Source organism: Triticum aestivum, chromosome 1B, assembly GCF_018294505.1.
Source record: "Triticum aestivum cultivar Chinese Spring chromosome 1B, IWGSC CS RefSeq v2.1, whole genome shotgun sequence".
Lineage (NCBI taxonomy): Eukaryota > Viridiplantae > Streptophyta > Magnoliopsida > Poales > Poaceae > Triticum > Triticum aestivum.
In genome coordinates, this window is record NC_057795.1 from 669,992,680 (window position 1) to 670,011,377 (window position 18,698).

General features: G+C 40.0%; 1 protein-coding gene and 2 non-coding genes across 26 annotated transcripts; all 3 read right to left on the minus strand.

Annotated features, from left to right (window-relative positions):
- Positions 1-4,861: 4,861 nt before the first annotated feature.
- TRNAQ-CUG (transfer RNA glutamine (anticodon CUG)) lies at positions 4,862-4,933 on the minus strand. The gene has a single exon. It is a non-coding gene; the product is annotated as a tRNA-Gln (tRNA).
- A 1,659-nt stretch (positions 4,934-6,592) lies between these two features.
- On the minus strand, positions 6,593-6,664 carry TRNAQ-CUG (transfer RNA glutamine (anticodon CUG)). Its single transcript has one exon. It is a non-coding gene; the product is annotated as a tRNA-Gln (tRNA).
- A 523-nt stretch (positions 6,665-7,187) lies between these two features.
- On the minus strand, positions 7,188-18,692 carry LOC123147131 (protein timeless homolog). 24 transcript variants are annotated; one of them, XM_044566396.1, is made up of 27 exons: positions 18,587-18,692; positions 18,348-18,500; positions 17,638-17,797; positions 16,834-17,152; positions 16,595-16,729; positions 16,306-16,504; positions 16,096-16,226; positions 15,519-15,734; positions 14,462-14,628; positions 13,721-13,799; positions 12,794-13,516; positions 12,368-12,714; positions 12,165-12,281; positions 11,979-12,083; positions 11,575-11,790; positions 11,234-11,335; positions 10,579-10,686; positions 10,322-10,435; positions 9,998-10,108; positions 9,748-9,861; positions 9,393-9,503; positions 9,134-9,247; positions 8,790-8,900; positions 8,533-8,646; positions 8,234-8,344; positions 7,979-8,092; positions 7,188-7,774 (listed from the first exon to the last, which is right to left on the minus strand). In XM_044566396.1, exons 1-27 carry the CDS (start codon positions 18,687-18,689, stop codon positions 7,534-7,536), a joined length of 4,635 nt encoding a protein of 1,544 aa, XP_044422331.1. In that variant the 5' UTR covers positions 18,690-18,692; the 3' UTR covers positions 7,188-7,533. The 24 variants fall into 24 exon arrangements, with proteins under 24 accessions (XP_044422331.1, XP_044422320.1, XP_044422339.1 ...); XM_044566385.1 differs by having other exon boundaries at positions 10,322-10,432; positions 16,595-16,735; XM_044566404.1 differs by having other exon boundaries at positions 8,533-8,643; positions 9,134-9,244; positions 16,595-16,735.
- Positions 18,693-18,698: the final 6 nt, after the last annotated feature.

The window sequence follows — 18,698 nt, forward strand, 5'->3', positions numbered from 1 at the left end:
AAGAACCGGCGGAGAAGAATGAGGCACCAAGAGCCACGGGAGAGCCGGATGAGGAGCGGGAGGGGCGATGGGTCGACGCAGCGCGGCGGTAAGGGCGACCAGGTCAGCCCGGCAAGGAAGACGGCGGGCGATCTCCGTGAGGAGCTCGCCCGGCAGGTCCCCTAGATCCATGCGGGGGCCGGAGGCGGAGGCGGAGGTGGAGGTGGAGGTTTCTTGCATTTCTTGCCGGAATCGGCTGCCGGGGGAAACGGGCGGCGGGGAGCAGAGGGCCGGAGGTGGAAGGAAGGCGGAGGTGGAGGGGTGGTGGAAGGTTCTTGGCACAATATATGGCCTGGGGAAGGGGGAGCACGGCGGCGACCGGCGGGCCGGTGGTGGAAGGGGGGCGGAGGTGGAGGTGGAAACAGAGTCCGGTGCTCTGCTTTTGAGCAGAGGGAGACGCCGTTGGTTGGTTTCTGCCCGCCCAGGAGCTGATTTTTTGACGAGCTGCTGCTGGGCTACTAGTTGGCATCGGAGGCAAACTAATGGGCCGGCCCACTCCCTCGCACTAAGTTACATGCTTTTGGTTTTTGCTTTTTTTTCCTGCAGTTTTCTACTCGGTTTTTTCCCAAAAATCGGTTTTTGTATTTCTTTTTAAAAGATCTAAAGTATTTTTTTAAATGCAGAAACTGTTCACCTTATATTACAAAAATGTTCACTGTACGTTGAATAAAAGTTCACTCTACATTAAAAAATTGTTCCATGTGTATTTGCAAAAAAATATTTCGTGTCTTCTTGAAACATATTCATTGAGTATTAGAAAAATATTTACTGTACAGAAAAATTAAGAAAAAGTGATAAATTAAAAAACAAGAATAAAAACAAAAAATATGGAAGGAAAAGGGTACATTAAATAAACGAGAAAGAAAATGAAAACAAAAAAATACCACAAAAGAAATTAGAAAAACATCGAACGAAACAAATAGTGAATGCACACGAAACCCGGAACATTGCTGAGCCTCCAAGCGTGCAATAGGGGAGGCAACAATGAATGACTTGATAATGGGCCGGCGCAATCCGGCGCACTCAGTTTCACGGATTTGCTTTGCAGATGAAGAAAAGAGTACTACTCCCTCCTTCCATCTATATAGGGCCTAATGCGTTTTTCAAGACCGCGTTTGACTATTGACAAGATTAATAGTACATAGCATGCATAATGTGAAAATTATATCATTGAAAGCTCATTTCACATACGAATTTGACGATGTGCTTTGTGTAAGTTGCATGTCATATATTATTGCTCTAACATTTGGTCAAACTTAGCCTCGAAAAATGTATTAGGCCCTATATAGATGGAAGGAGGGAGTATAAGGAAGTATAGGGTGTAGAAAAAAAAATCTTAGAAGGTCCAATGTCATTCTAGAAACCATGTCAAAATAGCGGCCGGTGAGATCAGTGATTTCAGCAATGTAGGTGTTTGGGATGTATGTTCCTGTATAAGTAATATTTCTGTTAGAGAGCATTCGTTGTCTCATATGGGTACTACCCTGATGCACTCGGGTGCTGGTGCGCCCGATAAGGAAAAAATAATTTATCAATTATAGAAAAACTCAAAAAAAACTGAAACTATTTGTGAAACAAAGTTGACCTACTTTTGTATCCGTACAAAAACAATAGCGCAAGAATAAACTTTTGTTGACCCTAGGCCAAAAAACAAATTTCCTAGTACAAACCTAATGAACAGTGAATTGTATATAGTCTTAATTTTGATTCCTTCACGGAACTTTTCATACGGGTACAACATTTGGCCATGAGGTTTCCAAAAAAAGTTTTTTACCTTTTTTTTAATTACTAAATTATTTCTGCATATCGGGTGTGCCTACACCCGAGTGCACCAAGTTCCAACCTTGTCTAATACCGACGACGACAATTTTCACTTGTCTGGTACACTTTCCCTATCTTATTTTTTGATATTGAATAGGTGTTACTCTCATGAATACTAACTAGAGAATGGTGTATTGAGTACTAAAAATTGCAAATGGAAATACAAATTGTGTAGAGGATATTAAATAATTGAGAAAGTCAAATAAAAAAGTCATTAAACCCGATAAAGACATGATCAATCAGGAAGTATTTTCCTGGGAAAAAAATGGGAGAGGGATTTTTCAAGTGCAAAAAATAAAATAAAATGGGAGACCTGTTTTACCCTAGGCTTTTTGTCAGGGTTATTAGAGGGGAGAAGGGATGGAAGTTTTGGCGTGACACGGGGAAAGGTAGGGTCAATTACTTGCCTTTTTTGTAAGGAGACTGTGGGGGGTCAACATGCTTACCTAATTTGGATGGTCATTGGATAGGGCTTGCCCCTAGCAACGTCCAAGTTCCTATGTCCGCCCGGCAACATTTTTGCAGGGCAAAATGGGGCATCGGGATTCAGAACATACATGCATCACAACGAACCACATATGTAACAACGACTAGGCCAAGTGGCAACTGGTCACGTCGAAAGGATGAGGGCCTAAAAAGATCCAATGCCATTCAAAAACCATGTTCAAACACAGGCCAATGAGATGAATGATGTCAACTTTATGGGGGGTATGTTCATCTACTAGTCATACTTTTGTTAGAGAACATTGGGTATCTAATGCAGACAATTGTCACTCATCTGATGCACTTCCCTTATCTCACTTTTCTAAGCAAAAAAATAGATTAAATTTCATAAATCATATCAACTTTCCATGAGCCTTTGGTCTATCGAACGGTTAGGAATCTGCTTTGTTTGGTACCTGGATTTGAAGAGTGTTTGATGCTCTTGTAAAAGTGGTTCATTATCCCCCAGATGTAAGGGTGATGTAACCAAGCAATAAGTATTTCCCTCGATTGGAGAACTAAGGTTTATCGGATCAAAGGAGTTTTCAGCAAAAATAGTCACTGGTACCTACACACGCAAAACAAAACAAACTTGTACCCAGCACGTCAAGACGGTTATCTTGCAAGCTGAAAGATTAAATGCAAGTGATAGTGATAGTTTGACGGGTAGGTAAAATAGTACAACAAAGGATAGCAATTGTAACAAGGATTTCAGTAAAGGAGAATAGAACCAGGGGGCATAGGTTCACTAGTCGCATCTCTCTCAAGCATACAAGTGTGCGGTGGTGAACAAATTACAGTTGGCAGCGGTAATTGTAATATTTATATGATGACTATGATCATTCATGGTATAATCTCATATAGGCATTACATCCGTGATAAGTAGACCAAAATGCATCTACATATAATACTCCACTCAAAGACCGCTATCCAGCATGCATCCCAAAGTATTAAGCTTACAAGAAACAGAGCATTGCAATTAGCATGATGACATAATGCAGACATCAAAACATCAATCAATATGACAAGACACCGTTGTTTTATCCTCCATGGAAACAATACAATATATGGCTTGTCCTTTTCTGTCACTAGGATATAGAACATAGCAAAACTAGAACTCACTACAAAGCACCACTTCCTCTGAAGAAAAAACCATCAAACTTGGCCAAAGAAGATAGATAGATCGAAGTGCATGCAAAGCTATTTAATTATACAACAAGAAAATCTCAAAAGATTCAATTGAATTCAATGAAAAATCTAATCATAAAGTGATAATCCATAATATCCCAACAAGCACATGCATGGATTACGTCGCGTTGAACCCTATCAGGTAAGGTAGCTCACGGGAACTTAGTATTGAAAATCAAAGATGGAGCGAGTCATCTAGCTACTGCTATGCACCCTAAGGTTGTAAAGGACTACTCACACGTGGTCATGGTGGCAACAAGGTTGATGAAAAAGCCTCCGGCAGATACGAAACATGCCTCCAGATTTGATCTCCTCGAAACAAAAGCTTGCGCCGACAGAAAAAATTAGAGAAAAATCTTGCGAAGGGTTTTGCGATATATGAGATTTATAGGCGGAAAAATGGACGTACGGCGGTGTACATGGGGCCACATGGCATAGGGAGCCGGCCAAGGCCTTGACCGTGCCACTTGGTCGTGTAAGCCCCTGTGGCTCCTCTAGTTTTCTTTCGATGCTTCCTGGAACCTTCATGCCCTGAAAAAATTGTATTAAATCCTTAGAGTTCTTTTTACCTCCGAAGATATTGATTTTTTGTAAAATCAAAAACATGCAGAAAACAACATCTGACACTAGGCACTGAATTAATAGATTAGTCCAAAAAACATATAAATTGATATAAAAGGTATATGAAAATGATATTATAATAGCATAAAATCATCAAAAATTATAGATGTGTTTGAGACATATCAAAGAGCATGATACCAAGAGAGAGGGAGCAAGGTACAAAACCAAGAAGAGGTCGTATACGTGTCATTGACCACTGAAATGATTTCTATGAGAAGATCGAAAGAAGTTTGGGACATGTTTCATGTATTTGGGACAAAAGGAGATGTGCAATAGTGACACCATATGATGTCTGGAAAATACGTGGTAGACAACAATGTTGTTGATTTGGATAAATTTACTCTCCTGAATAAGAAATATGGAATGTCATATGTTGTATAGAAAATTGCATTTCAAAAAAAAGAAGTATGGAAAACTGCAAACAAAAATACAAACTCCATGGAGAAGATTGAAAATAATAGGGAGAATCAAATAAGAAAGTAATAATTGGCAATAGAGATACGATCTACTCCCTCCGTTCCCAAATATTTGTCTTTCTAGAGATTTCAACAAGTGACTACATACGGAGCAAAATGAGTGAATCTACACTCTAAAATGTGTCTACATACATCCGTATGTTGTGTCCATTTGAAATGCCTAGAAAGACAAGTATTTTGGAACGGAGGGAGTATTAGGAGGTTGTTCCTGGAAAAATAAATAAGGAAAAAAGAGGTCCCACCGAGACTTGAACTCGGGTTACTGGATTCAGAGTCCAATGTCCTAACCACTAGACCATGGGACCATTTGCTGATTCGGTTTCCCAATTTACATCTTTATAATATAATAACTAGAGCGAGTGTCTGAGAAAATCAATCACGCTTTCAAGGACTGATCAATCCTCATATAATTCGCGCTTGTTGTCGTTAGATGGATTTCAAGTCCCTGAAAAGTGAGAAGTTCAGTTGTACAGTTGGATAATCATCATTGCACATACTACAGCATGGTACTCTCGCCGGTTACTGATGTGAATTCTTTTGAATCAAGTGTTGCAGAGCTTTCAGTTTGTTATTCTGAATGACATTCCTTACCTCTGAGTAATTTAGTGTTGCACGTCTCCAATTGCAAAAATCAAATCGATCGACATCAAGAGGCACTCTTCATTATCATGGAGAATGAATCATGCAAGTTAAATAAGAGAGCACTGTGTTCCCACTTCTCAGACAGACATAATACGACGATTGGCTAGTACTCCTTCCGTAAAGAAATATAAAAGCCATCACATTTGTGACTAGGATTGCTGCAAAATTACCCTTTTTGTCAAAAATCATGAAAGACCATCACTTCTGTTGCAAGTGAATAATAATATGCATCAAATCAGACTTGAGTCATGACTAACAACAAAACTGATAGGTGGGACCCGTCTGTACGGGCTGATGTGGCAAAGACTAGTCTTAGTCGGTGTTTGCCTTGCTGAGGTGCACGAAGGCCCACCTGTAAGCCATGCCTATTATCTCCTTCCTCCCCACATTTTTCTCTCCCTCACCACTGGCCCACTCCGGCGAGAGATCCGTCGCCTGCCACGGTCAAATTTGAGGTCGCCGCTCGTCCTGCCCCGAGCCGAGGCAGAGGACACCGTCGTTGTTGCCTGTCGCGGCCCGTCCAGCCTGGGCCGAGGCAGAGGTTGTCGTCGCCATTGCCGGCCAGAGCCGCTCCCAACACGTTCGTAAGCTGATGAATCGTTCTGCCCCGGCTAGGTCAACGCCGCCGCTCTCCAGTCCGTCTCCCGTCGAATCGCACCGACACCGCCGGCTAGCAGCAGCTGGTCAACGCAGCGGCTCCCTTTTCAGTCGATCCGCCTGCTCCTGCATCCGTTTGCTGCCTACTCACGCCGCTTGCTTCTACTTCTCGCGCCGGGACAGAAAGGAGGCCCGCGGGTCCGCCGGCGATGGGGACGATGGTGCGAGGTCGCCCGCGCCCATAAAAATTTGTTCAAGCACATAAAAATTGGATACAAAAAAAAAAAACAGGTCCCACATTTTCTAATAAGGCCAATTTGTTCAGAAACAGGTCGTCAATTACCATTCTGTGTCTTCTTTTCTTTTCAAACCAGTCTTTTAACTGCCATTAGAGCCTGCCATGTCCCCAGATTCAGACATGTCTCTGTCGTGGACGATCTGTTGCTCGGCATCTTCACGAGGCTCATTGATGTCATCCAGAAGTTCAGCATCACCACCGTTATTATGGTTAGATGAGTTCTTTTTTTTTTTGCGGAAATGGTTAGATGAGTTCAACTCCGGATGGAGAGTGGCGACCCTGAAAAGTGAGAGGTTCATTCCATCATTATTCAAAACAAAATCACAATTTGCTCAAGCACATAAAAATGATACAAAAAAATAACAGGTCACACATTTTCTAATAAGGCCAATTTGTTCAAGGACGGAAAAAAAAGGAAGGAAAAAGAAGGTCCCACCGAGACTTGAACTCGGGTTACTGGATTCAGAGTCCAATGTCCTAACCACTAGACCATGGGACCATCTGTTGATTCGGTCCCCCTCAAAAAAAAAATCTGTTGATTCGGTTTCCCAATTTAAGTTTTTATAATATAATAACTAGAGCGCGTCAGGCATCCTATCTGACGGCCGTCGAGTGTCTGAGAAAACCCAGCGCGCTTTCAAGGACTGATCAATCCTCATATAATTCGCGCCTGTTGTCGCTAGATGGATATCAAGGTAAAACTACTCATCGTCATTCTCGTCAATCACTAGTCCGTGTCTTCTTTTCATCCAGCTCACCGTCATCGATGACCCGTTGCTCGCCGTCTTCACGATCATCCAGCTCAGCCTCACCCTCACTTGTCATGCTAGATCATCATTGCACATACTACGATATTCTTTTGAATCAACTGAGCACTAAATAAATCACTTGCAGAGTTTTCAGTTTGTTTTTCTGAATGATATTCAGTGTTACTAGATGGCATTCCTGACATGAAACATACTCGCGGCAACCGAGTATGTTGCCATAGAGGGTCTACACCGACTCCAATTGCGAAAATCACATCGACATCAAGATGCACTCTTCATTATCGTAGAAAATGAATCATGCAAGTTAAACAAAGAGAGCAGAGCACTGTGTTCCCATAGAGCCATAATACGATTGGCTAGTACAGTACATTTGGAAATATGGCAACACTGGCCGAACAGGCTCTATCCAAAACTAACACCAGGGCCAACTTGGAAAATAAATCATGTACAAAAACAAGAGCCTGGCAACCTCAGGTTGCATCTGCTTACTGCCAATTTCCAGCTCCCAACTCAGAAACATGTCTCCTCACCATAGCAGTAGCAGAACATCTACTCCAAACAGCTGCAGTGTCCGACTTTTCACTAAATAATTTCAAGTAAACTACTCCTCGTCGTCGTCGTCAATCACCATTCTTAGTCTTCTTTTCAAACCAGCCTTCTGACTGGCATTAGAGCCTGTCATGTCCCCAGATTCAGGCATGTCTCTGTCGTCGACGATCCGTTGCTCGGCATCTTCACGACCATCCAGCTCAGGCTCACTCAAGTCATCCAGAAGTTCAGCCTCACCAGCATCACCACCGTTATCATTAGATGAGTTCAGCTCGGGATGGAGAGGGGCGTCCCTGAAAAGTGAAGTTCATTTCATAATTATTCAAAACAAAATCATAATTTCACATATTATAGAAATTAATGTACTATCGATGCCTGCCTGTTTCAGCTTTCACTAGGCAAAAGTGCGTGTATCAGAAACAGTATTAAGCTATTCTACCTCAAAACAATATTAAGCTATACCAAGTATGTCAGGTAAATAACTTAAATGAGCTTACATGACATTTGAACCAACAGTCTCATTGTCCGGAACAATGTTCTTCGAAGAATCTTGGTGTTCTTGTCTGTTCTCTGTAACATCTGATGTAGATAACCTTCTTTTCTTTCCTCTGCTGTTTAAAAATAGAAGGAACTGGTCCAGTCAAATGCGTGCAAAGGAAGAAAAATCATAGCATATAATTGATGATGTTTAATAATTGGCATCATGAACATCCAATACTCAGTTCTTAATGTGTAAAGCTGAATGAGCTCACCTAAGCAGAGATCCTATGGTTTCATCATCAGAATCTGTGCCCTGCGAAGCCTCTTGATGCTGTGACATACTCGATGGAAGATCCACAGAGGCCAGCTCCTTATCTTTGGGTCTGCAATAGATGAAGGGAAAAACTCGATACGTCAAAACAGACAAAGCAGCATCAAGTACTATAGTAAGGTACTCTAGATGGTTATTCATGTCTGCCTGTTTTCAGCTTTCACTAAGCATAAAGTGCATAATATAGGAAAGAATGCATCTATTCCAAGTATGTGAGGTAAATTACTTATACAGGCTTACATGATATTTGAACCGATACTCTCAACACCCAGATCAGTATTCTTCGAAGAATCTAGGTCTTCTTGTTTATTCCCTGTAATATCTGACGTTGATAATCTTTTCTTCTTTCCTCTACTGTTTAAAAATAAAAGAAATTAGTCTCGTTCAAATGTGTTGAGGGAAGAAAAACATAGCATATAAATCAATGAGTATTAACATTTGGCATCATGAACATTCAATAATCAGTTCTTTATGTATATGAAGCTGAAGGAGCTTACCTAAGCAGAGATCCTATGGTCTCATCATCAGAATCTGTGCCCTGCGAAGTCTCTTGATGCTGTGATATACTCGGTACAAGATCCACGGACGGCAGCGCCTTATTTTTGGTTCTGCAATAGATAAGAGAAACACTCAGTATGTCAAAACAGGAGGCAGCATCAAGTACTATAGTAATCATTATTGAACATGATATAGCAAGGTACTCTCACTGGTCATTGATGTCTACCTGTTTTCAGTTTTCACTAGGCATAAGTGCATAATATGGAAACAATATAAGAGAAAACATACACCCTAGAATATTAAGCTATTCCAAGTATGTGCTAGATAACTCATATGAGCTTACATGGCATTTGAACCGATAGTCTCAACACCCAGACCAATGTTCTTCGAAGAATCTAGGTTTTCTTGTTTATTCTCTGTAATATCTGACGTTGATAACCTTTTCTTCTTTCCTCTACTGTTTAAAAATAAGAGTAATTAGTCCCATTCAAATGTGTTAAGGGAAGAAAAACATAGCATATAAATCAATAAGTATTAACAATTGGCATTATGAACATTCAGTAATCAGTTCTTTACGTATATATGAAGCTGAAGGAGCTTACCTAAGCAGAGATCCTATGGTCTCATCATCAGAATCTGTGCCCTGTGAAGTCTCTTGATGCTGTGATATACTTGGTACAAGATCCACGGACAGCAGCTCCTTATTTTTGGTTCTGCAATAGATGAAGGGAAACACTCAGTATGTCAAAAGAAGAGGCAGCATCAAGTACTATTGTAATCATTATTGGACATGATATAGTAAGGTACTCTCACTGCAGCACTGGCTATTGATGTCTACCTGTTTTCAGTTTTCACTGGGCATAAGTGTATAATATGGAAACAATATAAGAGAAAACATACAGCCTCGAATATTAAGCATTTCCAAGTATGTGAGGTAAATAACTCATATGAGCTTACATGGCATTTGAACCGATAGTCTCAATGCCCGAACCGATGTTCTTCGAAGACTCTAGGTCTTCTTGTTTATCCTCTGCAATATCTGATGTTGATAACCTTTTCTTCTTTCCTTTACTGTTTAAAAATAAAAGTAATTAGTCTCATTCAAATGTGTAGGGAAGAAATTCAATATAAATCATTGAGTTTAACAATTGGCATCATGAACATTCAGTAATCAGTTCTTGGTGTATATGAAGCTGAATGAGCTCACCCAAGCAGAGATCCTATGGTCGCATCATCAGAATCTGTGCCCTGCGAAGCCTCTTGATGCTGTGATATACTCGGCGCAAGATCCACGGATGGCAGCTCCTTATTTTTGGTTCTGCAACAGATGAAGGGAAACACTCAGTATGTCAAAACGGACAAGGCAGCGTCAAGTACTATAGTAATCATTATTGCACATGCTATACTAAGATGTCTACATGTTTTTCAGCTTTCACTAGGCATATGTGCATAATATGGAAATAATATATGAGAAAACATAGAATATTAAGCTATTACGAGTATGTGAGGTAAATAACTTATATGAGCTTACATGATATTTGAACCGATAGTCTGAACCCCCGGAGCAATGTTCTTCGAAGAATCTAGGTGTTCTTGTTTATTCTCTGAAACATCTGATTTCAATAACCTTTTCTTCTTTCCTCTACTGTTTAAAAACAAAAGTAGTTAGTCCTAGTAAAATGTGTTGAGGGAAGAAAATCAAAGCATATAAATCAATGAGTTTTAACAATTGGCATCATAAACATTCAGTAACCAGTTCTTGATGTATATGAAGCTGAATGAGCTTACCTAAGCAGAGATCCTATGGTCTCATCATCAGAATCGCCCTGCGAAGCCTCTTTATGCTGTGATTTCCTCGGTGCAAGGTCCACCGAGGGCAGCTCCTTATTTTTGGTTCTGCCATAAATTAAGTTAAACACTCAATATGTCAAAACAGACAAGGCACATCATAAAATAATTTCATATATCTGTGGCATGTTCACACTCAGTACTTAGGAAGGGAAAATGCAACCTAGAGTCCCAAATTAGTTGCACGTTTTGCCTATGATGAAACTAAGAAAAACTAACTTGACAATACATGCTATGGACTGTAGTCTAAAGAATAAATGGCATACAAGATCAAATAACATGATTCTGTTTTGCAGAAACAAATGTTTTTTCATACATCCCATGACATTTCTGTCACGATTACTAGCAACTTCAAAGAGAGTTAAGCAAAAATATCAACGTTCGTTATTGATTTCGATTACATACTGGCAAAATTTCCAGCCATTTTCATCAATCATACTTTCTGATATAAAGGCCTTTTTAATAGCAAAAAAGTCGTTTTGTAGGACACACAAAAGCTTTGCATATCCTTTTATTAAGGGTAAAACAAACTCAAGGAAAAAATATCACGCCAATAGAATTAACTCACGAAAGCAACTCATTGCAGGAATTTTACCTGCCCTTAAGTGATTGCAATGTTTCTTCATCAGATGATACTGGACGATTATCGTTGTTGTCGTCCTTACTGCTTAACCGATGTAGCCTTTTCCTCCTGCGCCTGAAAATGCAAGCTAGACTTAATGACAATTGACAAGTAACAGCCAATTAGCTATCAAATCACAGTAATTTCTTTTCATAATGTGCTTAGGGCGATGTATGCACTAGGTTTTGACGTCTTTAACATGCTAAATTGTGGATTCCATCTTACTGATAACTCTGCATAACTGAATGTAAAGCTTGTAATACAGGCTCACAGCCAGAGGAAGAAAGGCACAGCTCGTCCTTTATAATACTCACCGGGTACTTTCTGGCTTCGGATCATCCAGCACGTCGTTTTGTGGTTGTGCAACCAGATCTTTGGCTGAAAGAGATGCCTCTGAAACTTTTTTCCTCCTAGTGACACTCCTGAGACCTAGCTGTGTAAGCTTTCGAGAAATTTGAGCCGACGATATCTTTCCACTGGGATCTAGAGCTTCAGCAATTAGATGACTGCATTTACGATCATCCTTATAACTGTAACATACAAGGAATAAACATTCAGGCATCATCATGTGATTCATGCCTAAGTACTAAACAATAAACATTATTACATACTCGTAAGTACAAACATCAGGAACTTATTTTCAGTTCCAGCTTAGCAAAGCATTTTCTATGAATTGATCAGTGATCTTATCCTTTCTTGACATAAATTGATCACTTACTTCTCATGAAGATCTCTTATAAGCTTCTCTTGCTCTTCATTAAAAATGGAACGCCCTCGTCTCTTTGGGACCTCTTTATTCTGAGAGCCTCTAGATATAGTAGTCCTAAAATCAAGTCAATCTAATCAAAGATCTAGCCTAGGGAAAGCATCTGTGTTCAAATGCAGAGCTAGATATAAAACAAACCTATCATTATCCTCAGCTTCACTGTCTGAAAGTGACAGTAATATGCTCCTTTTGTCTCTGGGACCCATGCTCTTCTGAGTATCACCTTCACGTTCACCAGACGATGAATCTCCATTCCTGTTCACATGCACACACGAATGGAAATAAATTATCTCATTCACACTACATTAATGGACAATTGGGCATATACAAGACAAACTTACTTATCACCATCATATGGTTCATGTGGTATATCATAGTCAGCTTCATCGTCACCAAGAGAATCTGCTATATTTACTGGACCTCCCCATCCCTTACTTGAACCAACTTCACCACCCTTATTGTTAACATCTCCCTTGAACTCATTCAGTAGATAATCAGCATCAATGCAATGGCATTCCTTTCTTGTCTTCCAAAAGAGTGTATCAACAAATAACAGTGGCTGTTTTTTCATTGCTCTCACCAACTTCCTTACAATTTTAGAAAGAAAATTTACAATATTTGCATACTCCTTTGAACTCGAAGACTTCTGTTCAGCTAATATATCATAGAAAGTAGTCAGAAGCGATAGCTGCAAAAGACGGACAGTATAATGTCAGATCCCAAGAAAATACAGCCCTGATGAAAAATATATAACAGTGAGCTATTACCTGATATAGCATTGGTGACACATCTAGATCTTCACAGAATCTCCGCAGCATGCATATGATGTAGTGGTTTGTTCGGAAGGAGTTAGTCTTATAGTACTTCAACAACCAGCATATATTTTGAACAACAGAATTGTTGGCTAGGCTGTATATTAACCGTGATACGTTAAAATCAACTTCACTTGTAGCTGGGGGGCAATCATCACTTGAAGAATCTGAAACATCTTCCTCTTCATTAATGGTATTTCTTTTCTTTTCAGCACTGCCTGCAGAAGATGGATCACCTCCAAGCTGTGTGGTACAAGTATCTTCCTCTTCGTTAATGGGATTTCTTTTCTTTTCACCACTGCCTGCAGAAGGTGGATCACCTCCAAGCTGTGTGGTACAAGTATCTTCCTCTTCATTAATGGGATTTCTTTCCTTTTCACCACTGCCTGCAGAAGATGGATCACCTCCAAGCTGTGTGGTGCTATCCAGATTAACAGCCGTATCCACAATTGTATCTGGCAGATCTGTGCCATCGGAATCAACTTTTCCTTGCTCTACGAGAGTAGGTTCTGCTAGAGGATCCTCACTTCTCAAATCTGGAAGTGAATCAGATGTGGCTTTAGTCCCATCTGTTGGGTCTATGTAGCTTTGCTCCACATTCTCTGTTCCAGGTTTGGTACTCTCATGTTTGTCATCTGACGTCTTCCTTTTTCTGCCCTTTCTTGTCCTTTTCGCAACCTAAATTGAGGGGGTGATTAATACTCAGATCAAGAAGGGAGGAGGGCCGATTGCTTCAGCATGAAGCTTGTCATCTTTACATAAGCAGTTGAAATTTGGTACAATAAAACATAGTTGCTGAAAAATGAAGATCCACACTCGATCTAACTTGTGGTGGACCAGACAAGCAAGAATATATGGATGTTGGGACTGAAAAAAACATACCCTTAAAGCACCACGTGCTTGAAGCTTCTCCATCAGCTGTAGCATGATATGAACTGTTTCTAGTAAATCCGCAAGAGCGCTGATACAGAACAGACAAGTGAAACAATGGTTGGAAGCATATAAAAGTAGAGGACACATAAACTTGGTTATGAATTAACAAAATAGTGTGGACCTCCATTGTGCAGAAACAAACTACATCGAAATCCTAAAATACCCTTTTGAAAAACCACAGGGTGCAGGGTGCAACAACTTGCACATTCATAGATCCCACTTTTATCATTAGACATCACAAGAATTGCAACTTACAATGTGCACCCATTAGCTAAATGTAGTAGACTGCACCCACTGGTATTTTCAGGTGCAATGGAGGAAGAAAAAAAGTGCACCCACTGGGCCCAGTGTATTGGAGATGTACATTTAACTTCTGTAAAGCAGGGAAACAACTAGAGCATATCCCTAATTTTCATAATGGAAAAATGTTAAATGGAGAACTGCTTGAAGTACATGTTGAGAACAAGACTATTGTTCTAATCGATGTTTATAAGTTGTATATACATGTGGAGCATCATTTCTACCAAGCAGACGAGTATGCACAAATTGCAAAGTAAAGCTTCTATCAAATACATGTCAGCGAAGCATAATAGCGATTTGGTGCTTTTGCATAAGCTTCATATTTATGCAGCAAATAAAGAGTACATAACATATAAATATGAATATCTGAAAAAGGAACTTTGTATAAACCTTTTTGGTTGCTTATGAGTATCAAAAGATCTGAACAAGTTCAGGAGAAACTGAGTCAGGCCTTGTTCTGTCTGATCATAGAACAGCTTATACAGTAAAACACGGGCTGTTTGAGATTCCCTTGAATCTTCAGGATGAACTTTCACCACCAAATATATCATGCCAATCTGCAAAAGGAAGATTGTTCAGTGTGTGGATTCGAATAAGTCAAAGATAGAGACCATGAAAACATACTAAAGAAACGCGTTAAGGGAATTATGAAACTAAGCAAGTTCATATTTCTTAAGAAAATTAAATTCTCCTTTTCACACTAGCAATGTATTGTGATTCTCTTCATAGACCAAGTTTAACAGAGTTCTCATTCTCAGACAACAAAGGATAAATACAAATAACCAATAGATCCTATATGCCGTTTATGAAGCTTAACAAATTAATATCTAGTTACTCCCTCCGTAAACTAATATAAGAGCGTTTAGATCACTACTTTAGTAATCTAAATGCTCTTATATTAGTTTACGGAGGGAGTACAAGTTAGGCACTTAGTAGTTGATACTTGGTCATTACCACCAACATTCAGCAAGCAGTTAAGTTGATAAATAAATCATACTACTTGCTGGTAGTGAAATGGCTTCAAACTTTGCCTACTTATGGATAAACAGTAAACAAACCAAGATCAAGCCTAGTTTCAACCTCTACTTTTCTTTTGAATCGAGATCAAAGTTGGCAATCCAAATTTGGTTTTGGCGCAGCTATCTGAGCAATACTCCAATTTACTTGTTATAAACCTTTTTCAGGAAAAGAAACTGGACCAAGCTCAACCAAAACAATGGGTCAAAGTTTCAAAGTTAAGCCTAGCCGATTTTACTCAGACTTCACTTGTTTAAACCATTACTATTTTCGTTTTAGAATGTCAATGTCAAACATAGTGGTATGCAACCCGTTCTCAAGCTCATTGGCTCAGAAAAAAAATGGGAGAGAGAAATATGCAACTGGTTATACATGATCTAAGTATAGTATCCCTGTCTTTCTTAAATGTACGGAATACATATTTGCTTACCATGTTCTTCATTAAGGAGCCAGCAGCTGAAAGAGTTTTGTAATCCTTAGTCTGCTTCAGGTCTTCATAGGCCTCACGCCACATGGACAAGACTATATTGAACATATCTTCGTTTAATGTGGCTGCAACAGGTCCACATATGTCACCACAAAACGGCAGATCATCACATTCATTGCCTGGTGAAGTCTCAGACAGCTGGGGTCCAGCACTTGATTTCTAAACAAAAAAATGACACGTCAAAAAACAGCATGACAACAAGATGACAGACACATTTCTGCATGAATAGTTATAATCATGGTGTTCTGTCAAATTAAGATAATGTATTCCCTACAAAAAGGTAACAAACTCACACATAAAAAATCTAGCAAAACAAGACAAGATAACGAAGTTGCATGTATTGTAAAAAAAACGCTGACGTACAACTTAAGTTGCATGCATTGCATTAGTGAAGATAAAATCAACTATATATGATCAGATATTGGCAATTCCAGTCAACATTGCCCAGGTGATAAAAACATGGAACAATAATTAGATATAGGAAAATGTAGCATCACAGCCCATGAGTTCAGTTTCAAACCTGAGCATTTGATGCTTTCTCGTGTTGAAAAGCTAAGACAAAGCAAACAACTTTGAAGAATGTAATGTTATCAGATTTCTCGACAGAATCATGCTGCTTCACAATATCATCACAAACAGACTGCATCAGGACTGAAAAGCACTGTGTTATCTCAAGCTTACAAAAATATAGAATATAGTAATAGTTTGGTAAAAGGAGCGATTAAGTTACCATTATATCCTCCAGATAAAAACTGATCCATGAAACTTCTTAGCATTTCCATAATACCCTCCTTTGGTATGTAAAGAAGTTCATTATCCCATGCTATCCTTTTTTGAGGGCCTCTTTGGACATTACGTATTTTCCGGAGGCTATTTGCAGATGACATTGCTGAGCTGGGGTTCCCTTTGCACAATGACTTAGATCCATCCTGTAAGATCAAGTGCAACACAAAGATTACAACACAACAATTTATCCACTTATGATGTAGAATCTAAAACAGCATTAGATTATATGGTACCACTGCAAGGCATGTAAAAATTCCGTTGAGTGCGTGATTCTCCGCGTTTCTCTGCCTGAACATCCTTTTTTCCTTCTCTTCCTTCTCCATCATCAATCTCAATGAATCAACTGATGTATCAATATCTCCATTGACCTGCTCCTATGAAACATCGAAAGAGTAACACAGTTCTCACTGTAAGTCATGGGAAAGGGGTCATCTAAAGAAATAGATAAATTAGTTTTGAAGAACAGGTATACCTTTGAGCCTTCTGGACGAACTTTGGCAATCAATTCTGGGTCCCGACCCAAGAAAAGATAATGAAAGATTTCCAACAAAAGAAGGTTTTCATGCTTGAGATAACCAGAGGGCTCATCAATATGTTGAGCTAGCACTAAGATCAGGTCCATCATATTTTCTTTAAATATGAGCTCTAAAAAGCTGTCAGCCAGGTACAATAACTGGGTAGCTTCCCCAGATGCCTTCTGAGGCAATGTGATTTCTTGAATAGCCAAGACGTTGCGGAATAAAGTAAGCACCAGCTGTACTAGCTTCCAGTCATCTTCCGTGAATGAAGTTCTGATTGCCATTGAAAAGTAAGTCATGAATGCTCAACTTACTAGAACAAAGGAAACATAGTGTAATTGAACTAGTACAATGTGAACAGAATGGAATGAGAATGACAGAACATGCATGATATTTGCACAACTCTCCTTTATGCAACAAAACAGAAAAGGATAAATATAATATATTTTTAAGGAATAAGCATAAGTCTTTTGGGCACTACATACACTTGAACAGGTACATCAAATACCTTATGTTTGGTCACAGTTTAATTGGAAGAAAAAAAATCCCACATGCATATTTTTATTTCATGAGCATAGTCCAGTGCAGATGAAGATAGTAGCTAGCATCAAATTGACATGCAGATCAAGCATAATCATCTTGCTCATATGCCAATGACATTGAAAAATTAGAACTTACAAAATTATTACAGCATAACAAAAGCATGACCTCATCCGATATACAGGTGGAACTCAAAGTAGCAACGGAAGAGAATTCACCTTTCCAAATGATCCAATGGGTCCTCAAGAAGAGACACAATCACTGCGATTGCAACATTCCGTGTGAGTGCAGCCTTCAAATCCCACAGATACTCTATCTGCTGAGCAACATCCTCTGATGAAGGATCGACAGGCATGGTAAGGAATACCAACACTTTCACTTCAAAAAAAAGAAAGGAAAACATTAGACCTTGTAGTGTCACATCAGTTAATCCAACTGAAAGCACAATGTGTAGCTATATAAAGGGGAAAAGACAAATATTACAGTGATAAAACTTGATACAGACTCAATTCCAGATGAATTACAAGTAAATCAAAATTTTGACCCTTAGAGTAACAGATATTTAGGTCTACAAGGTCTGGCTAACTAAATCTTCCATGCATAACCAAGTTTGTGATTTTCCGGAAGTTCAAAACTACATACCGGTATCCTCAGATAAGAAAAAATGCATATAGGGGATACTGTCATTCAACAAACAGATCCGAAATGGCAGACACTACTTGTTTTTGTTCAACAATATAAGCCGGTTGCACATAAGTTTCGGCGAATCGAGACAGCAAAATGTGGACATTATCAGAGGCTCCTCTACCCACAAAATCAGTTCCTCTAATCTAATTGCTCGAGAGTATCAGATCTTGTGCGGGTTCTGTCCGTGCAGACCGTGACAACAGTTTCAGAGTTTCAGGAAGGGGGGGGATAGGAAACCTACCTGCCGTGATGACGAGGTTGCGGTCGGACTGGTAGTTCTCGATGATGGGCACCAGATCCCTGGACGCGATCCTCCACTTGCAGACCTGCTTGAAGACCTCCCGCCGCTCCGGGTCGTCCCGCCGCAGCAGCCTCTGCAGATCCTTCAGGTTGTCTGCACGAACGCGCGGCGCAGCGGAAGTCAGCGGACACCGAACGGCCGGAGGCGAACGGAAGGGAGGAGGGGCGTGGGGGCGGTACCGAGGCAGTGGTCGCCCTTGACGTAGCCGACGGCGCCCCCGTCGTCGTCCTCCTCTGCGGCCCCGAGGCCCGCGCAGGTGAGCGAGAGCATCGCCGAGTCCATCGCAGGAGG